This window comes from Chionomys nivalis, chromosome 1 (genome assembly GCF_950005125.1).
Source record: "Chionomys nivalis chromosome 1, mChiNiv1.1, whole genome shotgun sequence".
In the NCBI taxonomy this organism is placed as follows: domain Eukaryota; kingdom Metazoa; phylum Chordata; class Mammalia; order Rodentia; family Cricetidae; genus Chionomys; species Chionomys nivalis.
The window spans coordinates 20,042,389-20,065,162 of NC_080086.1; the positions used below are offsets into that span (position 1 = coordinate 20,042,389).

The window sequence follows — 22,774 nt, forward strand, 5'->3', positions numbered from 1 at the left end:
TAGACCAATTAGGTGTTTTAAGCAGGGGAAAAAAAAAAACAGCTTTACAGAGTTAAACAAATGCAACATAAAAGAATGCAGCATACCTTTGCCTCTTCAAAGAAAAATTCCACAGCATAAACAAATGTAATACTGTTGTGGTCTTGTTTGTACTCTAACAAATAAAGCTTGCCTGAAGATTAGAGGGCAGAGCTATCCAGTAGTTAACCATGGAGGTTTGGAGGTCTGTACAGCCAGATAGGAAGTGATATGGATGGGCAGAGAGATGAACATAAGGAGATAGGAGACAGGATGTCTGCCTCTTTTTAGCTGAGGAGTTAGCAAAGGTAAGAGATTGACTGTGATTTGTCCCTCTGTCTCTCTGATCTTTTTACTATTAAGATCAATTAGAACTTGTGCAGCAATAACACATATTAAATTAATGCTCCACAGCACCCTCTGAGTTTAATTAATTAGTGACAACTGAAGGGAACTTGGCAGGGGCTAGTGGCTTACATTCTCTTTTCTGTGTTTTCTTGGAAAATGAGGATGTTCCTTCCATCTAGACACTGAAAGAGGATCTCCTCCTCCCTCTCTCTCACATGAAGATCTTATGGCCTGTGTCAGGGGTGATCTTCCTCTTTGTACTGTTTCTCAGATGTCAACATGCCTTATCTTGGGATACAATGTTCTACATCTCATCACACTGCTTCACAAAGAATGCAGTATGAATTGAATGAATTGCTCTCCCACCTAGTCTCTGGGAGTTGGAGGTGCATGCATTGTTTCAAGGTGTGCCACTGCCTCATGTCATAAAGATGAGAAATTCCTGAGTTTAACAAGTGACATGGACAAGCCCTGGTGAAGACTCACTTTGGCCTTCACCCCACAACTTCTCATTAGCCTTGAAATGGCTTCAGATTTTGTTTTGTGAACTCTGACTTCAGCTCATATTAGACCTTCTTCTCCATTGCAAATAGTAATTCTTCAATTAATCTATTCTCATTACTTTGATGTCCTCTTTGTTTACCTATGGCATTAATCAAATGATGGAAATAAAACTTTTCTAAATTGAACTAATTTGATCACTTTGCATTAACCTTTGAATTGAAAGAGAGAAAGAGAAAAAATTCCAGACATGTAGTCTTACTTAGATTGTCTGAAACTATCATAAACTATGTCTTGCATTATAAGAATCCAGAAGAGCAAGGGCAGTGCCACAGAAAGCAATGGCAAACCTAAAAGACAGAGGAAACTTTGTTCCAGTTCCTTGTTCTAGTTATAAAATTCCCATTGTCTGAGTATTCCATGTCTTTTTCTTCTCATCTGAGAATAGTAGAACTAACACACATGCTTCCATAGAATTCTTAGAGGTCTGAGATGAAATGAGAAAGCACGTGTGCTGAATAGTACCAAAGACAGAGTAATTATCAATAAATAATGAATAAATATTTTCTTCTATATATTTTTAGTCCATGACAAGCCTCAGAGAGAATCGTTTGTTGATACTTGCCTATGGTTTCCTCCATTAGGCAATGAGTTTTTGTGGATAACCCTTCTGCAAGCATTGCTGGTTCCTCCAGTTATTAAGTATTTAATATATATATTAAATATAGTATATATTTATATATATATATTTAAGGAATGCACACATCCAAAGGTGTTTGCACACATCCATAGATGTGTGCATGTAAGCAGAATTCTAACAAACCAATGATGAGCTCAAGGAACCAAATTTCTTAACAGTTTACATAGGCCATACCAATTAATCATGTCAACTCGATGGGGAGTGTAGTTAAACACTTTAAGATACCAATCTATGTATCAGTCATAGTATGTATCAGCTTTCTTTAGAATTTACAGCCTCAAAAACAGGATCTAGAGGTGAAAAATGGGAAATTACTCCAACGTGGTTTTCATTTCCTGCTTTGGGCACTGGCTAGACTACTTATGCTGAACTCTATAAACCTCAGCAAAAAGCTGTTTCGGGGTTTGGTTAAGAGATTCTCATTCTGGAAGTTATTAAATTGGAAAGAACATTCAAGTGCTCTGCCTACTGAATCCCTACGAAGCAATGAAATATCACTCTCATCCAGAGAATCTAGATGAAGATGGATATACTCAATTAGATTTCAGGACTCGAGGCATCCACAAAAGACCCGAGGGATCAGAGAAAGGTATTTATTTTCTTTCTGCCCATAGAACTTTCATTCTTATCAGCAGAAGTGGAGATGTGGAGAGACTCTGGATCTGAAGGTCTTCCTACTGATGCACACACAGACACAGATACACACACGCACATGCACGTGCACGTGTGAACACACACACACACACTGATATGTAATTTTTAAGACTGATGGAAGTCATCAGAAGATCCTTTGCATGATCATCAAACTGCTTTTTCTAGAAATTACTCAACAATGCCCACAGATTGCTTTTGATTTGTGACAGGTAAAAGGACTATTTTATTCTTCAGTCACAGAGGCTCCATCAATGGGAAGTGGGGCTGGTAACATGAGTGATAAACAAAGACAAAGGAATTTTAGCGAGCTGCTTGTTGCTTGTCTCATAGTAAACTGTAAGGGGACCAAGAAACTCAAAATATTGTAAATGAACCTGTACAGTTTTACAATATATAGTGCCAAAGGGGTGGGGGATGAAATCATAGGGGATTGCATGGCAATAATTAATGAATACATCTTTGGTTAAATCCAAGGAGTAGCCAGGAGTCACAGAGTTTTAAATCACAAATCTGATATACTTTTATGGGAAGAAACTAATTTGAATTTTTAAAAAACTAGTTGTTGGTATATCAGTGATGAAAATCTTATGCTAGATAAAAATGTTCCATTAGCAGGAAGACAGATCTTAAAATGGGAACAGTACAAGATATAAGGATGCTAAAGGATCTATCTCCTCACAGGGTGGGTGCTTTACTCTCTTTCTGGGTCTCCTATTGGGCATCTCTGTGACTTTAGCTACTGCTGTTGGTGTGGTAAGTGTAATACAAAATCAGTTCACTGTTATCATTAAGGAAGAAATGATTCACAGATTCTGACATCACAATTTGCTTTCTTCTGCTTTTGGGTGCTCACATTATGCAATTATTTTCCTCTTATAACCACTTACACAATTCCTTTCTTGTGCAATTTGCTTAGAAGATGGTAGAAAAAATGGGTAACGAAAGATGCAAGGCCTATGTGCTTGAGCTGTGCAAACTATGAAGTGCTCGCAATTGCTGAAAAGGCTGTTTCTATGCGTGCTGAAAAGGGTATTTTGTGCATTTTTACATAACTTACTCCCAACAATAGTAATTTGTTATTGATCCCATTTCACAAATGGAAATTTAAAAAATAAAAAGAAGGGGATGGAGAAAATAATTTGTCCAAATGGTGCACCAAATAAATGAAAAAGGAAAGCTACCCTTAATAATTGGTTCTGTTTCTCTTATAGAAAGCTGTTCACTCAATGAACAAGTAGAATTTCAGGGAATGAATAATGTCCAGATCTACAGAGCAGCTTGTGAACCTGCGATTGAGGACTATACAGATGGCAAGACATAATTACGGAGTTTTAAATCCCACAACTGATACACTTTTATGGGAAGAGATTAATTTGAATTTTTAAAAACAAGGTGCTGATATATCAGTGAAGGAAAACATATGCTGGATGAAAATGTCCCATTAGCAGGAGATAGATCTTAAAAATGAAAACAGTATAAAATATACAGGATGCTAAAGGATGATAACACAGCTGAAGCAATTGAAGAAAGAGATATCCTGAAGCTGGGGGACAATGGAGACTCATATGACTCTCAAGAGACTAGACTATACTGGTTGATGATTCCTTTAGCACTGTCCCCATTTCTGTGTGTTGAGCAATTGAAGGGCTCCATGGACTTTCCTTATTTTCTTTCTCTCTCTCTGCCTTTTAGGAAGCCAGGCTTCATCTCTTCCTTGGCGGCCTATTGTGGTGGCTTTGGGAATCCTGTGCTTGGTTGCCCTCGTGGTTGCTTCAGTCCTGGGTGTCCTAGGTGAGTATGGATGAGGGAGATTAATGACAGTCACAGACAATTAATCTGTATATTATTCACATTGAGTTCCTGCTATTATTTCCATTTCACATATAGAGGACTGGAGAGACTGGAAGACTGACTATTCCATTGTTATGAATTAGTGGTGGTAACATGAGCAGAAATGTAGACAATCTGCTTAATAAAACATATGTTCTTAGCTATATTGCTCTACTATTCCACATGAATAGCTTAATTTTTTAAAGAGAAATTTAAATAATAAATTAATGGAGGGGAACTTGCAGAGCTGGAGAAAGAAACACAATATGCTGTTATCTTCCCTAGGACATAGTTGTATTAAAAGGGTTGTGTATAATGTTGTGAGCCTTGTGATATATGGAGATTATCTTACAAATGATCTTTACTAAAAAATTCTTGACTCTACCAAGTATTGCCTGAGGCACTTAAGAAAGAACTAAGCAGTTATTTTGTGAAGGATGAGTAGATCTCTTTAGGTTTCTATATCTCATGAATCCTGTGTCAATACAGTTGTACAATACCTTCCAGGAGTTTTCATTACTCATAATTAGTCAAATGATTATTAAGTACAAAAAAATCTATGTATTACATGCTGGGTAATTCTCAAAGAGCTTCCCTTTTTAAATATTAGTAGAAATAAAAAGGAGTATTATTGTCATTGAATTATTATTATTTCAAATTTTTTATAATTCCAGTTAGATCTATGTCATTTCCTTCTTGCTACCTTCTGCATAGAAGTTATTAATTTCTTTCTATATATTTGATCAATCATCCATGAATCAACCATCAGACTCATCTTTCATCAGAAACATATCAGTAACATTGATTTATCCTTAATCATAGATATCCCCTATGAACTTTCATAAAATTTGACTGGTGGAATTTCAGTTTTCAAACACCACAGAATGACTTTCTTTTTTCTGTTACTATTGTTGTTCGTGAAATATGAAGCATTTTGGAGATTCAATTCAGGGAGAAATCCAGAGGAAAAAGAAAACTTCCCATCAAGAAATAAGGAGAACCACAAACCCACAAAATCATCTTTAGATGAGAAGGTGGCTCCCTCCAAGGCATCCCAGACTACAGGCAAGGCCTGAACTAATGGAGCAATGGAATCCTGGATTCCAGAGGTCATTTCCTGGTGCTGAGGCATGGGGGTGGGGAAGATGTTTACACCCAATAACAGTTTATTCAAAGCAAACATGCTGAACAAATACTGTTCCTTAGCATAACACATATCCTGTCAGATGCCTGATATCACAAGTCCACAGCTCTTGCCAAAAGGATTAGTAACTGTTTTTGTCTCTGGCTGTGTGTTGAAACCTACTGGATATAATATAATTTTATGCAAAGGAAGAGGCAGTGTTCAGTGCCTGTAGGGAACTGATATTTTTACAGTGATATTATTATAATAAGATAGACATAAGGGAAAAAGAACGTCAGGGGAATAGTGAGGAAGGGAGACTGAAGACAAGAGGGTGAACACGAATAAGAATATGCAGAAGAAATGGACCTGATGCATACATCACTGAAAACTCTGGTTAAATGCATTCAATCATATCTTTGAATTGATTTTTATAGCAATTTTTCTGTACTCTGCCTGTGTTTCTGATTGGATCATAATTGATCGACAATATTTTCCCTTGAGTATTCCATCTCTGGAGTTACCTACCCATCATTTTTAGCTAATGAAATATAAAAGAGTCTTTGAAATATAAATAATTACATTTATGCCTCTCCATAACATGAATTGGGTGAACTGGAGCTGCTGTGTACAGCAATTGATTTTGAATATATTTGCTTTTAGGGAGGAGCAGTAGAGAAAAGGAGTCTGGGATGAGATTTGAAGTAATGGAAGAGATAAGTTTAGTTGTCGACTTAAGCACAGTAATTACTCAATTGATTTTAGATTAAAATTTTGTTATGTGTATGAGTGTTTTGCTTGCATGTATGTCTGTGTACTTCTTGAATGCCTGGTACCCTCAGAGGCCAGAAGACTGTGTCAGATCTCCTGGAATTGGAATTGTAAATGGTTGTGAACTGTCATGTGAGTGCTAGGAATCAAACTCAGGTTGTCTGGAAGAGCAGTTAGTACTGTTAACCACTGAACCAACTCTTCAGTCCTTAATTTCAATTTTTTAATCAACAAAGGGATTTTCATAAATTTTGTAAAACTACTGTCTAGTTTGAGTCAAAAAAATAGATATGTGTTAATTACGTACATGTTGATGAAAACTCATCATTAGGTATTGGTGAAAATGCACTAAAAGAATTAGTTGGTACATAGTGGACTTCATGATATAATCTTTTCTTTCCAGGACATTTTTCTGGGCCTTGCCCCCCTAACTGGGTCATACACGAGAAGAGCTGTTATCTATTTAAGATGTCACAAAATTCCTGGGCTGGAAGTAAGAGACATTGCTCCCAGTTAGGTGCTCATCTACTGAAGATAGACAACTCAAAAGAATTTGTAAGTACAAACTTCTACTATAACAACCTGTGGTCTATGTTCAGCAGAGCAAGAGAGATTCTTGGATGATCAGTGTTAATATCATTGTTCTATGTAATCACACAATTATGCAGTAGGCATGGGAAGTACATAATACATTATTTTAATTTTAATTAATTAATTTGAAAAAGGATCAAATTTTACTTTAAAATAAACAATTTCAGGTCTTGCAAGGTAGCAGTTGCCACCAAACTGGACTTGATTTTGATCCCCAGCATGCATATAATGGAAGGGAAGAAATGATTTCTACAAATTGCCCTCTGACCTCCACATGAGTACTGTGGCATGCCACACAACACAATGCACTAAACAAGTAAATGTAAAAATATTAAAACAAATAATGTATAATAAATTTTACGATTGCTTGAATATAGTAGTATGAGTTCTTAATTTTGTATAATTACACTTCAATTTTCAAAGTTGAAGTACAGGTGAAAAATTGCCCACTTGTCATTTTAATTATCAAGAAAGAAATCAACAATGATAATATACATTTATATACTTTTATGAATTGTTTGTTCTTTCCAAAATACTAAGAAAGGCAAAGAAGTGGTTTTCTTCTTCTTCTTTTTTTTTTTTCTGAGACATGTTTCCATCTTAGCCCAGACAGACTTGGAACTCACTGTGTAGCCAATACTGACTTCAGATTCCTTCTAAGTGATATAGAGGTTTAAAAACTAGCACTCCTATATATAGTTGAAAAGAGAAACAAGAGTTGTTAATAGTTAAACATCATGTAGTAATAACAAATAACCTGAGAGTTGAGAGGTTGTCCTGTTAACAAGAAATTGTGTAGAAACAGAAGGACTTATCATGCATGTTGTAGAAACAGGAAGACTTACCATGCATGTTGTAGAAATAGGAGGACTTATCATGCATGTTATAGAAATAGGAGACAAACCACACATGTTGTAGAAACAGGAAAACATACCATACATGTTATAAAATCAAGAGGATGTACAATGCATGTTGTAGATAGAAATGGGATGATTTACATGTGTGTTGTAGAAACAGGAGGATGTACCATGCATGTTGCAGAAGCATATTTACCATCCAGAAGACATTGATTCAGAAGGTCTGTGAGAAGGGAACAATGGAAAGCATCCCACAACACAGTCCCTCTGTATACTCTATCTTCATCACTCCATTTTTATCAGTCTATAGTGCTATACCTAATAGCTGCAGTTCTTGCTAAAGTTAACAAAAGCAGGAATATAGCCAAGGAAGAGAATCATAGTAGAAATCCATGTGGCCTCTAATACAAATCTGTAATTGGCAAAGAATCATCTCATCTCTGTGACCAATTCAAGCCTTCAATGAAACCTGAATTATTTATTTATAAAACATGCAGTGCAGTGCTGGGGATGCGATCTGTGGTAGAGTGCTTACGTGGCAATTTCCAGGCTGTGGGTCTTACTGCCAGCACCGTGTTTCTTGGCAAAGCTAGTATGAATTTATATTTGTAACTTGCACAAAAACTAATGGCCTATTTCCCATGAAACTTCCAGGGAGCTGGACCTCATTCGATGTTGTGAGATTTGTTGAATGGGGTGGAATATTGATATAATAAGCCTGTTTTTCCCCATTGGTTTATAAAAGAACTTATATGTATGTGCACATGTGTGTGCAAATGTGTGTGATGTATGTGTATGTATGTGCACATATGTGTGTTGTATGTATATATGTGTACTGAACCTACAGAGCTAGGCTCAAAACCAGCTTGATGTAGGTGGATCTTCTGTCTATGTGTTACTTTCATTGCTTAATTAATAAACAAAACTGCTTGGCCTGATAGGTTAGAACATAGGTAGGCAGGGAAGACAGAACAGAATGCTGGGAAGAAGGGAAGTGAGGCAAACACCATAGCACTCCTCTCCGAGATGGATGCACGTTAGAATCTTCCTGGTAATCCACCACTTCGTGGTACTACACAGATTATTAGAAATGGGTTAATCAAGATGTGAGAATTAGTCAACAAGAGACTGGAACTAATGGGCCAAACAGTGTTTAAAAGAATACAGTTTCCGTGTAATTATTTTGGGTAAAGCTAGCCCTGCGGGACCCAGGCGGCGGGAAGGCAGGTGCTGTTCCTTCAACAGCTAGCCTCAGGATTCTCCTGTCCTCACCTCCAATAGTAGAAGGGCTAAGGCGTGCATGAATAGTCTGGTTTTTAACATGAATATTGAGAACTTAAACCCAGGTCCTTGTGTGTTTTCAGCAAACACTCTCCCACTGAACAATTCCTTAGCCCACATTCTTTATGAATATTATGAATTTATTCTTGATGGGAAGATTGACAACGGCTTTAAAATGAGGAAGTACATCTCTCCGGACATTCAACGATATACAAAGATTGACAGTCCTCTCTCGATTGTCATCTTACATTACTTCCCTTTTTAAAGGGACTTATTTGTTTCTAAATGCCTATAGCATTGTCTTGGGTTCCTTCTGATGTGTGTGTATGTATTTTTGTTTTACTACAGGAGTTCATTGAAAGCCAAACATCTTCTCACCATATTAATTCATTTTGGATTGGCCTTTCCCGTAACCAGACTGAAGGGCCTTGGCTCTGGGAGGATGGCTCGGCATTCATTCCCAACTTGTAAGTTTTTGTGTAGGCACATGGAAGTCTGCCATGCGATTAAGAACCTGCTCCTCTGGTCATACATGAGAAAAAGGACAAGTTATGGTGGAGGGGGAAGGAGAAAGGGAGCTGTAAATTGTTCTTTGATCAATGAGTTACATAGAAATAAATTCCTCAATTTACAAATATACCTGTGCTTCTAACATTCTTACTTGTCCTTTAGACTTCATACTTAGTTCCTCTGTGATCAGATAGCATACTTCATGTGTTGACAATTCCCTCTTCCGATGCAGAGATTTGTATTGGGAACACCCACATGGGTCCTCCTATATTTCTTTGAGAATTTCACTTGACATTTTGAAGCCATATTAATAGGCATATGTAGACTTAAAATTGTTGTATCTTCTTATTAGGTAGGACCTCCCTCCCTCCTTCCCTCCCTCCCTCCCTTCCTTCCTCTCTCCCCCCTCATTCTTCACTTTTTCTTATGATATTGAATTTTGTTTTGACCTTTGTGTTTATTTCCAGCATACTGTTGCTATTTGACATGTGATTTATTTTAAATTTTGTTGTCTATAATTTTGCTTGGTTCTTTTGCAAATCAAATTCTGCCACTAATTAGCAACTCTTATTTTGCTTAGAATTATCTCAGTACTAATTATTCCCTCCAAGAATCCACTTAGCACAGTTATTTGAAGATCTTTACCTGCTAACTCTGTGTGCATTTTATTTTGTTCCTGTGCTTCATTCATGTTGGTTTTTTTCTTAAATACCTAATTGTGTTTGACAAGTGTTTGTTAACATTGCATGTTGAATCCCTTAGGGTTTTCTGTATCAATCTGAATTTCACAAAGTTGCATTTAATTTGCTTCCTGTAGGTAATGGTGAGAATATAAAGCCCACTCCCCACCCCCGGTGTCATATCAATAGTGCTTAGCTACCTCACTTATACTGATCCAAGTCAAAGAGATTCATGAACAATCCACAGAACGTACTTCTTCCTCGTCTGCAGTCTTTATTCATCTTGATTTGTTGTTCAACTATAAGCATGGAATTAGATGATTCTCTGCAAATTCACAAAATGGGCTTACCATTTTAAAATGTTACTACTTCTTAGATTCCAGCATGGCAGTGACTTAATCTGTGCTCCAAAACTCTCTGAATGTCAGGGAATTTTTCAGAAAATCCTGATTAAAATTCTCCCCGAGACCTAAGTCAAGGTGGTGGATCTTAGCCTCCATCGTTTGCAGAGCAGAATTTCTCAGTCTAATAACCCCAGGGTCTAGAGGAAGCAGCCAGCAAAGGGAAAGGGCATCAGGTGGTGATTTTTGCACTATGGCCCAATGATGTTCCTTGAGTGTAACTAATTGGCATGGCTCTTTATTTTAAGCACCTAGTAAGAGTAGCATTCCTTAGGGTAAAATCATTTTCTTACCTTAATTATAGAGGCAAGTCAATTGCCATTTGAATATAAATACAACCTAGATTAAAGATTCCCTTTCTAAGAATTTAGATGCCTCAGAAGTGTTTTTAGCAATGTCCTTAAACTTTCTGACTCCATTAAAGGTTTTTCTGGGTCTCTGATTGTTTTAACTGCCTCATTATATTTTCTTATTATTATATTTTCTTTTAACAGGTTTCAAGTCAGAGATACAGCTTCCAAGGAAAGCTTACTGCACAACTGTGTATGGATTCATGGGTCAGAGGTCTTCAACCAAATCTGTAATATTTCCACATTCAGTATCTGTGAGAAGCAACTGTAAATGTAAAAATGGAGATGAAGAAGAGATAAGAATATGAGAATGTAAGGATGGCACAGACACATATGCACACACACACACACACACACTTTGACCACCACGACCACCACCACCAACAACCACAACAGAACAAGAGAGACAAATATTGAAAATCAGAGTGAATAATGAAATACTATGAGATCTTGGTAAATTTTGCCTTCAGCTGAGAACTTGGGTGAAGAAGCTGAGGCTTCTGTACTTGCTAGCTGCATAAAGAGGATAGTATTATCTTCTAGTTAGTAAGCCACAAGACGTGGAGTGAGGCAGCTAAGAAATACAGAGAATCAGTGAACATGATGTTCCTAGACCCAAATGGAACAATCACAACAAAGCCCCTATATCTCTCAAGGATTGCAGTGGAGGGAGAGCTGAAGACTGTAACAGCCAGAGGACAAGGATGCCTACTGCTAGTGTTTTCTAGACAGGACATGGAAGTTATAGTCATGAAATATCAACAATATGACCTGTTAAACAAGACCTGTGTGATGATAACTTTAGTTGATATGCCAACATTGATTTAGAAATTTTACAAGGTCCCATCTTCCACATAAAAGAACTAGAGGTGATTAATGATGCAGAAAAGGGGGGAAGAACTCTTTCGAGGAACAAGCTTCCTGATGAGATACTGAACCCCAAGAAGTCAACACTATACACATGTACAAACCAGTAACACTAAATGGACTAGTAGTCTATATACATGAACCTACATGTATACACACACACATATGTTACTCAAAATTGTTACTGGAGTGTACACTGTGTTTGTGTGATTTTACCATGTCTATCAGTACATCAGACATGGGTAGAAGGTAAAATGAAATTCTAAATTGATAAAGAAATGAGGGAAGAAAATCTTCACTATAAACAGAGCTGTTATTTTCATCCACTTTATCATGATTAAAATGATCATCACCCCAAAACAGAGAATCTGACTTCTCCCTTGACTCGATAACCCCAGAGAGACTGCCCACCGTATCTCTGATAGCAGAACCTGGTGCAACGTGATATTAGAGGGGCTGCACTTACAGGAAGCATTCTCCTTAAATACTATATTTTGAAAGATAAATTGTATCTGATAGTGGATATTTAAAAAGCATGCAATCAAGATTAGTGTCTTGAAGCACAGAACATGTTTTGTCTTTTTCATGACATACTATTTTGCAGTTAACAACTGATTCTTTAGTCATTTCCTTTCAAAAGGATGATTGGAATGTGAGCGTGTTTCCTGGTGTGATCTGTCTTGATAGTTTCTAAGCATCTCCATTAAAACTGCTCAGATTTCCAGTGGGGATTTCCAAGTTTTTGTGCTAGGGACCCATTTGTAGTTTCCTCAGGCTGATTCATATGTGGGCAGAAATTGTGCTAGGTCCGCTGAATTGTTCACTTGAAAATGATTTATTTTATGTAACTTTCACCTAGATTGCAAAACTGTTTATTCTAGTATATCTGGCCTCTGAATAACCTGCCTACTTGTAGCAATCACTAGCGTAATTTGCCTTCTCCCCAAAAGGGTTAATTAGTTTGATATTAGGTAGGGAATATGTATACAAGATATTTCTACATTAAAACATAAATTTGGATTCTTGAAGATTTTGAAAAATCAGAGGAAAACACATTTTGTGAAGTTTGCACTCATCTTTTAATATTCAAATTTGAATTCTCAAAGTCTGAAAATACTGTAGAAAGGACAGAGATATATCTGAGAAGGAACAGAGGTAAGTCTGAGAGAAGTGTGATTAATTGCCTCAAGTAGTTAGTTAGAACACAAGATGGGATTTAGAGAAGACTTGAACATTGTGTATATATGCACATGAACTCATGTGTATGTGTATATGTGTGGATACTCACTTACCTGTGCACACTTAGAGACCAGAGATCATCACTGTCACCCATCATCACTCTCCACCGTCTTCTTTGTTGAGACATGGTCTTACTGTCTCATGCTGGCTGGCTAACCAGTTCTCAGATTCACCTGTTTCTCCATCTCACTCAGCTCTGGCACTGCAGATGTGGGTCATTGTAAATGGTTTCTATGTGAATTCTCATACTTACACAACATCTACTGAGCCACATTCCCAGTCTAAAGTGAAAATATTTTAATTTTAGTTTTGATTTGATATTGTTTTTTTCTAGGCTCCTGGAATTGGACAGATAAGTTCAAGAAACTGTCATAATAAAACAAAACAAAACAAAACAAAACACCTAAGTCTGGATGCTGAAATCAAGATTTCCTTACCAGGAACAGGCAGCTGAGAAATCCCCTAGTGTGTAGATAAAGGATCAAGTAGAACCAGAACTATGGTAGAAAGAAAATTGCTCCATGCAGGTCTAGGAAGGTGAGCATCCAAACAGACTAGGCTCCCACAAAGCTAGTATATGAAGTAAGATCAAAACCCAGTGCCATTGTCCTTGGCTTCTCAGTTGACCCTCCTTGTCCGCCATGTTCAGAGAGTCTGGTTTGATCACGTGCTCCATCAGTCCCAGTCCGGCTTGCTTTGGTGAGCTCCCATTTGATCAGCCCCACCGTCTCAGTGGGTGGGCACACCCCTCTTGGTCCTGACTTCCTTGATCATGTCTTCCCTCCTTCTGCTCCTCAATTGGACCTTGGGAACTCAGTCCAGTGCTCCAATGTGAGTCTCTGTCTCTGGCTTCATCTGTCGCCAGATGAAGGTTCTATGGTGATATGCAAGATATTCATTATATGGCTATAGGATGGCATTTGTCACAAGGATCTCACCAGAGCCAAGCAGAAGCTTCTCCAGGACTGTGAGGTAAATAAACCTCTCTTAGTCCGTAAAGTATCCAGCCACAAGTATTTTGTTATATAGCGTTAAGTTGATTAATGCAACTACTTCTGATATGGTTGCTCAGCTAACATGGTACAACTAATGCAATCGTTTGATACAAGTTCTGTGGAATGAAGAAATAAGCATACAGATTAGGTTATTTTATAAATGGAGAGGTAAAATATTTCTGGAAAAGACAATGAAGGTATACATCTCTCCTGTCCAGACACAGTAAGCAGCTGTAATAATAGTCCCTAAATAAGGCTTATTGGCCCAGTAAATAGCTGTGAGACCAAGATTTGTGTCTACTGCTTGTACTGGCTATTTTGAACCCATTCTCTTTTGAAGTATACCTGGCTCAACCTAGATATAGAGGGAGGGCTTTGGTCCTGCCTCAAAGTAATGTGCTAGACTTTGTTGACTTCCCATAGGAAACCTTACGCTCTCTGAAGACTAGATGGGGAGTGAGGTGGGAGGAAGGTGTGAAGGGAGCAGGAGGAGAGGAGGCAGTGGAAACTGCTATTGGTATGTAAAATGAGAGAAGATAGTTCTTAAAATGTAAATAAAAGGCCGGGGGTGGTGGTGGTGGTGGCGCACACCTTTGATCCCAGCACTTGGGAAGCAGAGGCAGGTGGATCTCTGAGTTCAAGACCAGCCTGGTCTACAAGAGCTAGTTCCAGGACAGGCTCCAAAACCACAGAGAAACCCTGTCTCGAAAAAAGCAAAAAAACAAAAAAACAACAACAAAAAAAAGTAAATAAATAAATTAAAAAAAAAAGAAAATTGCTCAAGGTGGTCCAGGGTATACTCTTACCTAGCATGCTGACAGTCTGTTTACATGAGAACTTACATATCAATGTAAATATGAACAGAGATGCATGCATTTGTCTAAGGGACAGATTTATGACAACAACTGCTGGCTGAACTCAAGTCTGAAGGACGAATTCCAGATGGTTAAATTTAAGGAAACATCTACTGGGGGAGTCCTGTATTTCCTTGGCTTGAGGAGTTGTTCCCAATCTTTAGCTCTATCTCCCTACAGTGTGTTTCAAGCTTAGCAAGGTAGGTTTGTTTAACCGGCTGCAGTGGATGGGCTAGCCAGTGCAGCGCTGGGAGCTTACACTGGTGGTGACAATGAGGGAAAGCTGGCAGACTGACAAATGCAGCTATCATCCAAGGCCTAGAACCAGAACTATGAGGTGTCCCACCCCAATATCCACCTCATCTATGAACTGCTGGAATATATGAAGTGGCTGGACCTGCAGACCACTGACTCATTGCAAAGAACTCATACAAGTAAAGATGTATGGACTAAAGGGTATACTGTATGATTCACTATGTCACAGTACAGCTTCCACAATGAGACTTCTATTTGTTTGTTTGGTTTTGGGTTTATTTTTTTGCCTTAAAATTTATTTGATTTGGGGGTGGGAAGGGAGGTTGCAAGGGCAAAGCATGGATATGAAGGGATGGGGAGATGTATAGGATCCGGATGGATGATGTGAAATCTCCAAAAATAATCTATAAAAAGTTTTTTTTTTCAAAAAAATCTAATACAGTCATGTCAGGTCACTACTAAAACCTCTCATTGATTTCTTAACATGTTTCAGAATAATAACAAAATATAATAGCAAAAAAAAGCTTTTCAAATTGTCTTTAAGACCTCATGTGGCTCTAAATTCCTGCATCCTTTGAGGTACCTCTGGTCTATCTACTTCTCCAGTCAGGATGCTGGCTTCTCTGTGGTGTCTCGGCTCCACCTGCATGTTTTCATCCCAAAATCTCCGTGATTTCTCTTTGCTCTTTGAGTGAACCTCACTGAGATGGCTGCAAGCCTTCTGTCTTATTTCCCAAGTCTGCACGCATATCACCTCTTAAGTGGATGAAGCATCCTCATCTGCACGCATATCACCTCTTAAGTGCATGAGGCATCCTCATTTGCACGCATATCACCTCTTAAGTGGATGAGGCATCCTCATCAGCCCTTCTTCCACTACCTTCCACGAGTTCCTTGGTCCTTTATATATTTGCCTCAACGTTGACAGCAGTCAAATTTTCTCCATAGGATACAAGCTTTAAAAGAGCCAGTGGGTTTTAAATCCAGAAGACCCTGTACCTATAGCATAGCACGCTTAAAAATAGTTTCATTGTTGCTGAAATAAATGTTTAAGGAACACAGTACAAATTTCAATATATGTGGTCAAAAATTAGCAAGGATCTACTTGAATAATGGTAACTTGGTAAACAGTTCTGGTTACTGTTATATTGTTTCATGAGATATAATTAGTGGAAATCCCTCTTATTTTCTGCTCTATTTTTAATTTCTCTCCTCTCACACTCCCCTAACTCTGCTCCTTCTTTCCATCCCCTTATTTTTCATGCCTCCCTTCTCCTTTCATCTTTCTTCCCTTCCTTCCTTCCAGCCTACTTGCTTCCTTTCCTCCTTCCCTCCTTTTATGCTTTTTCTTTCAACCTTTCTTTCTTCCTTCCTTTCGTTCTTTCTCTTCTTGTTTCTACCTTTCACAGAGTCTTTCTATAAGTCCAGGATGACTTTGAACTTGTGACCTGTTGCTCAGCCCCGTGAATTCTAGTGTTACAGATGTGTACTACCACAACTGCTCTGTGATTTTTTTTAACATTCTAGCTTCTTAATACTTCAAGTCCTCTGCAGTGCACATACCTTGACCTTCAGAACTCTTACTGCCTTCTTCCTTCCACAGCATTCCAATACTCAACCCAATGCAAACAATTAGACACAAGTCATTCGATAAAGGGTTCCCGTTATTACTCTTCTTAAATATATAATAATAGGACAAACAACATACATACAGCTTGAAACACGTGCTAATTCACAATCTATAGTTTCTGGTGGTCTCTTATAGGTTCTGGCTGCCTTAACTCTGTTTCAACACTAGCTGATACTTAGTGTGCTTACCATCATACTTAGTGTGACATTACCACACACACACACACACACATAACTTTTACTTGTGTGACATTACTCCTTCTGCCATATGGTGGTCTCAGTATAGTACTTAGAGGATGCATCCCTCATCTCACTACTGAATTTGTTAGCACCTCGATCTTGAACCAGAACTATGAGAAATAATTTTTTCATTGTGTATGAATTATATGGTCTTAGGTATTTTGTTGCTGCCACAGGAAAAAAAAAAGAATAAGTTGTACTGATTCAGGAGGAGTTGTTGGACACTGAGACAATTCTCTCATTTCTTGTCTTGACTTAACAGATGTAGGCACACATTGCTAGTTGTCTTCCCAAAGTTGTTCGGTGGCTAGTAACAGTGATGTAAGTGGGGGCTGCTAACAGCACATGGCATTGCTCACCATCACAATGATCCTGGTGTGTTAGAAAATGGTAACTCAAGTCCAGATACTGTCAGAAGAAAGAGCCTGAAGTTGACAACAAGAGAGAACTTTCAGAACCAGTCTGCCCCTAACCAGCTTTGTGACTTCTAAAGAGATAATTCACCTAGATAGCTTTCAATTTCTTTCTGAGTTAAATGAAAGAATTGAATCGATTGGATGCTCTCAGGGGGTCTGCTGCTAGGGCTTCCAGTGAATGATGCCTTGCACTCTGACTTTTGAGACAGGCAGGGGTGTCCTCTCCTTCCCTAAAGGTACAGGTGAATAATCAGCCTGCGATGCATGCTGGGTAAGAAGCTGTGTCCAGCTCTGATTATGCTTTAGTGTTAGAGGATCTAGAGTGCTACGGTGAGGGCTCGTCATCCGCAGCTTGCAATTGAAAGACCTGTAAACAGATACACACTCGGTCTGAAAAAAATGCAGATATTATAATAACTGTTCAGGGACCGCCCAGCCAGAAAACACAGCGATTTCCCCTCAGCCAGACCAACTTGGCATTCTGAGTACAAGCTCACAGGGGAGGGGCTGGGCTTCTCCACGCAGGAACTGGAGTCAGAGGCTTCCACTGCTGCCTGCAGGGAGAGAGACCATTAGGAATGCCTCTCAGTAACTGGTTTCCTGAGGTATCTGAAGTTAGACACACAGCCTGGAGCAATCTGAACACATCGCCCCCGCAGCTCTGCAGGAATCAGGATGCAGGCCAAATACAGCAGCACAAGGGATATGCTCGATGATGATGACACCACCATAAGCCTGTATTCTGGAGCTTCCACTGTCACCAGACGTGCAGATCCGAGGCATTCAGGTACTTACTCCTGTCTTCTAGAGTCCAAGCAGACCAGTGCCCTGAAGAAATTCTTGAACTGAGGCCCTTTTCCTAGGCATGTGCAAAGCAGAGGGAAGGGAGGGAATCTTCCCATGGCTTACAGTGAGGGTTATCTGCACTTCCCACAACTTGTCTGCACGCATGTAACATTTGAAAATGTTAATACACACACGGGTCTGATTCTCTAACATGCTATCACCGGTTTAGCAGTTTGCAAGGAGGGCATATGGATTTTACAATTAGGTATAGCAGGGAAAAGATGAGATTTTACCTTAAAGAAACATCTGTTTCCTTTTCCTTTCTCGCAAAGGCCAAATCAGGCCGGCTTGTTGTTGTCCATGCGGATTGTCATCTGTGATGTGATTTGGAAATTTGGGTTAATCAGAATGACCATTTTGGAGGAGGGATGGTGGCAGGAGTGGTGAGTTTTTAACTCTTGACTTTAAGGGAGAAATTTCCAAGTGGGCTAATTAACGTGGGTATTTGTTAAAATTTCTGCATCTTGAATCTGCGAGACTTTAGAGGAGTCATATTAGCCTTGGGTATTGGTTATATCCTCTGTGATATCATGGACAACAGAAGTAAATTCTTCTTAATGTGTCCTCTTAGGTCTGAAATTTAGTGATTTAGTAACCTAAATAGGGAGCTCAGATTCATTTGCATCAAATTTCTTGCCCCCGCCCCCAACCCAGCCCTTTCTTTCCGATCATAGGGTCTTCCTCATGAAAGGCAACAGAATAACACTGAGCAACACTGTGAACTCCTTCTAATCAATGTGAGACGGCAGTATCTTACTATGTCGCCCACTGATGTCAAACTGGCAACCTTCTTATCTCTATTTCCCCAATAGCTGGATTATAAGCGTGCATCACTGTTGAGGTTAGAATACTGACATGATTGAATCATATTTAGAAGACATTTGATTTAGTTTATGTCTTACTATTTTCTTTACTGTTATTTGCCTAATGACAGAGTAACATTTTTCCTTTTCCAGTCATTTTTATAATTCACACAAGTACTTGGGGGCCTTTTCTGGTTGGTCTACTGCAGACACATGACTTTGTTCTAGAGCAAACACCCCACTCTGTAGTAAAAAGGGATAGCAAGCCATATGTTCAGGTTCTGATACCAAGTAAGCCATTTACCTCTGTGTGATCTTAGTGTCTTGGGGCTTTGGTTTCATTGCTATTAAGACATCAATGATGGGAGGTGAATTTTAATGCATATGTTGTGCCCAGGATTACTTTAAGTACTTCAGCTAACAGTGAACAGATGTAACACAACTTTACAAGGCGTACAAGAATATAAAGAATGACCAAGACAGACACTCTAAAAACATTTCCCTTAATATTCCTTCCTTTGCAAATTCCTGGAGGGTTCTGTTTAACACTTTTGCATCACTTTCCATCAGTGGAATCTAATTCCTGGCTGTGTTTTCAAGACGTTTACTTTTCCTTGTGACCAGATCCAGGATTTCTTTACTTCTGTAAACCAGGACATATTTTTGTACTGCTCTCTCTTTTATCAAATAACTTTCAGGGTCCTTCCTTTTCCTCCAAAAAGTCATCCCATACAAATGTACACAAAAAATAATTCTTTAAAAAAAAAAATTCTTTTTATACATGATTGTCTTCCTGATGCCTACCGGTATGGTTTCTTGATTTCCTACCAAACTATACAAAGAGCTGTTTAAAGGATATTGGGGATTTCCAGCTTCCTTGACCTGGAGCTAAGTGGTTACAGGAGGGAGGAGAGGTGCTGTAGGATGTGGTTCACACTTCAGGCAGGGCTGGAAAGGCTTTCCTCCAAACTGTCTCATGAACAATTAGTTCACAGGGCCGTGGTCTCAGGAGGACCACGTGAGATTTTGTTTTTCACCTTAGCCTAGAGATGGACTAATGACCTGCTTAAGCAGGAACAGTGTGTACAAATCAGTACCTCGAGATTAAAGGGTGGAGACAGAGGTGGGGCAAGATGAAACACTGGGTATAACATTTGGCAGCCTCTTTGAAAGAAGCAGAAATTGGAACAGTGGGAGAGAAGGTTACAAGGAAATAAGTCAGAGTCAAACATCTGGAAGAGGCTTCCTGTGTGACATGTTGATTTCATCTTGCGATATGCAAATATTTAGAGGAATGCCACAAAAAACTTTCTTAAGAAAACATATTTGATACACCTATGCTATAGAAACAGCAGTAGAAATCATATTTCTTTTTTTCTGGCAATTTCAGATTCAATATAATGCTGTGGCAGAATATGAGTAGGCATTTTTTAAAATTGTTTCATTTGAACTAATAGGAATAAACACTTAGGTAATTTTGAGATTTTAATGTTATTAATATAGCAGTCATGCTTGTCTAAAAATACCAAAACAGTTAAGAAGACAGAACGTCAAAAAGAAATAATTATTCACACAATTTCCACAAGTTCAGTCAGGTTAGCAAAGGCCAGCCACACAGTGCATAATATGATAGATGCTCAGATATGAGCTATGAGGGAAGCTGGTTCTCAACTCAGCTTTGTATATAACATACCATCTTGGAGTGTGTGCAGAGACACATGAAAGCCTGGTCATTTATGTCTAGGGAGCTAAAAGAGACCCAGAAAGATCTAGAGAGAGTGGTTGTTGCATTGAGTTGATCTTAGGATTTTGTATAGTATAAAGAACCAGGAGTAGGAGTGTTCAGACTTGAGGATGCTCTACAGAGAGAGACTTATGAAACAAAAATGAGGAGGACTTTAATGAATGATTTGTTTTCAGAGAACTGTGTGTCATAAGTATAACTGAGTTGCAGGGCTGAGGGGTGGCTATAAGGAGCAAATCTGGAGAGCCAAGAAGGGTCTTTTAGGCCATCTGAAGTGTTTTCGTTCTGTTTTGTAGTTAAAATGAAATCAGTGGGGGAGAGAAAGAGACAGAGAGACAAATGATGTGTTCTTAGAAGAATCTCTAGGCTATGCAGAGGATGGGCTAAAGGAAAATCCATGGACCTGGATGAAGCAAAGCCTGTTTTATCATTACTCCAGGTAGAGGTAAGAATCCTCAACTAAGGAAGAAAAGTAGGGAGAAGGGGCAGAGGGCAATTGGATAAACATTGAGGGGAAGAGCTTCAAGGAATGCTTTTGGTTGCCTGTGAGGAACCAGGAAAAAGAAGTCAAAGGTTGATTGAGTACTGCCAGATGTAGTGTGGGAGGTGTTGTCATGACCTGCAAAAAAAGGAAGAACCAAAAGGTGACAAATTCAGACTGAGTTCAAGAGTCTGCAAGGTGAAATGTATTTGAAATTATGTGAATACACATATATTTGAAGAATGTGGGTTCAGGCTAAAACTTTTGGGTTAAATATATATGTAGTGATCAGTAGGATGAAAATGACTAAATTGTTTGTTATAGGAATAGAAATTAAAAGTTGATATGAGCGAATCAGATCACCAAGGGAGGAAATATTAAGCCATAAATCTAGAAAAAAATGAACTGGCCGGGAGAGAAGTCAGGGAGTATCAGCCACATGACCTTCTACAAAGTGCTGAAATTAAATTCTGTTTCTTTTCCAACTTCTAAGATGCCTTGTTCTTTAGGGGAGGGGTCTACCTATGGCCTTTATTAAGTGATATCTGATTCTTTTCCTGTGTGCTCTTGATTTGTGGGAGTGTAGAGGCTTCCTTTGTTGCCGGATGAAGAATAACTAAACAAGTGTGACAATACTCTTCATCTGCCAAGTTTCATGGAACAACAAAAGGCTTTGTATTCAAAACTTGACAATGGCACTCTAGACTTTTACAGCATAACAATATTAGACGACTCAGGAAGATGGTGTTCTCAGCATTCCTGGGATGTTTATGTCATTCTTTGGCCTACCCACACTTCTTTATAAACACACCACACAAGACAGCATAGGAATTCTCCTCCAAAACCCAAACTACAAGAAAGCCAAACCCAAATTAATCACCTCCCAGGCAGTGTATTTTTGTGTAAAATCTCTTTTAAAGAGGAAGTTGTCCCTAGAGAAATAGTTCAACATTCTTGGGAAGATTTGGGGGAGAATTCAGAAGCTTTAGACTTGCATCCACAAGAAAAATTGCCAGAGAGAAAAACCACATCCAGGAAAAAGGGAAACTGGCAAGTTCATTACCATTCCATCGTGGAGGCTTGGTTGCAGTAGCAGAAGCAGGGGGAACACAGGGAACTGAGGTAGAGATAGTCTAAGGGTTGCAAGGACACAAGAGAAGGGTTCTATTAGTTCAACAGCAGGACTCTGGAAAAAAGAACAGGGTAGGAACTGACTAAGAAGGAGTGTATTCTGGGATTTTGTCTTAATTGCAGTAAAGCTTCTGGAAGTCATTAAATCAGGTTATATCATAATGAAATTGCTATAATCTATGAAAAGTACTTTAAATTACTTCTAAATATAATTTGAGCTATATATTGATGTGATTAATATCAATTAATATAAGTCATATTTTAAAATATAAAGTAAAATACACCCACATGGCTTCTCTCTGAATTTGACATATTTCCTAAATGCAGGATGGGTATCATATTTTTGATGTCCATGCTATTTTAATGCTTCACTTTGACAACAGCAGCTAGATAACATCATTGTGCCTAGAATATTTACTATAGAGGATATCTCTAGAAGAAAGTAATTCTTTCTTTCTATTTTAATTTTATTGAAAATAGATTTTGGCAGGGCATGGTGTTACACGCCTTTAAATCCCAGCACTTGGGAGGCAGAGGCAGGCAGATCTCCATGAGTTTGAGGCCAGTCTTGTTGCAAAGCGAGTTCCAGGATAGCTTGGGCTGTTATATAAAGAAATCCTGTCTTGAAAAAACAAAAAACAAAAACAAGAAAGAAAGGA

At 38.6% G+C, this 22,774-nt stretch overlaps 2 protein-coding genes across 5 annotated transcripts in view; both read left to right on the top strand.

Annotated features, from left to right (window-relative positions):
• The first annotated feature begins 1,947 nt into the window (after positions 1-1,947).
• Positions 1,948-13,113, top strand: Clec7a (C-type lectin domain containing 7A). 3 transcript variants are annotated; one of them, XM_057777290.1, is made up of 7 exons: positions 1,948-2,156; positions 3,914-4,012; positions 4,982-5,116; positions 6,349-6,500; positions 9,023-9,141; positions 10,760-10,927; positions 13,056-13,113. In XM_057777290.1, exons 1-6 carry the CDS (start codon positions 2,054-2,056, stop codon positions 10,884-10,886), a joined length of 735 nt encoding a protein of 244 aa, XP_057633273.1. In that variant the 5' UTR covers positions 1,948-2,053; the 3' UTR covers positions 10,887-10,927; positions 13,056-13,113. The 3 variants fall into 3 exon arrangements, with proteins under 3 accessions (XP_057633273.1, XP_057633266.1, XP_057633284.1); XM_057777283.1 differs by lacking the exon at positions 13,056-13,113 and having other exon boundaries at positions 10,760-10,966; XM_057777301.1 differs by lacking the exons at positions 4,982-5,116; positions 13,056-13,113 and having other exon boundaries at positions 10,760-10,966.
• A 4,479-nt stretch (positions 13,114-17,592) lies between these two features.
• Positions 17,593-22,774, top strand: part of Clec1a (C-type lectin domain family 1 member A) — a 31,472-nt gene continuing 26,290 nt past the window's right edge. Inside the window, exon 1 of one of the 2 annotated variants that reach the window (XM_057775412.1) lies at positions 17,593-17,897. In XM_057775412.1, coding sequence (XP_057631395.1) covers positions 17,786-17,897 — 112 coding nt within the window. In that variant the 5' untranslated portion in view covers positions 17,593-17,785. The remainder of the gene's footprint in view (positions 17,898-22,774) is intronic. The other variant, XM_057775403.1, reaches the window with a different exon arrangement.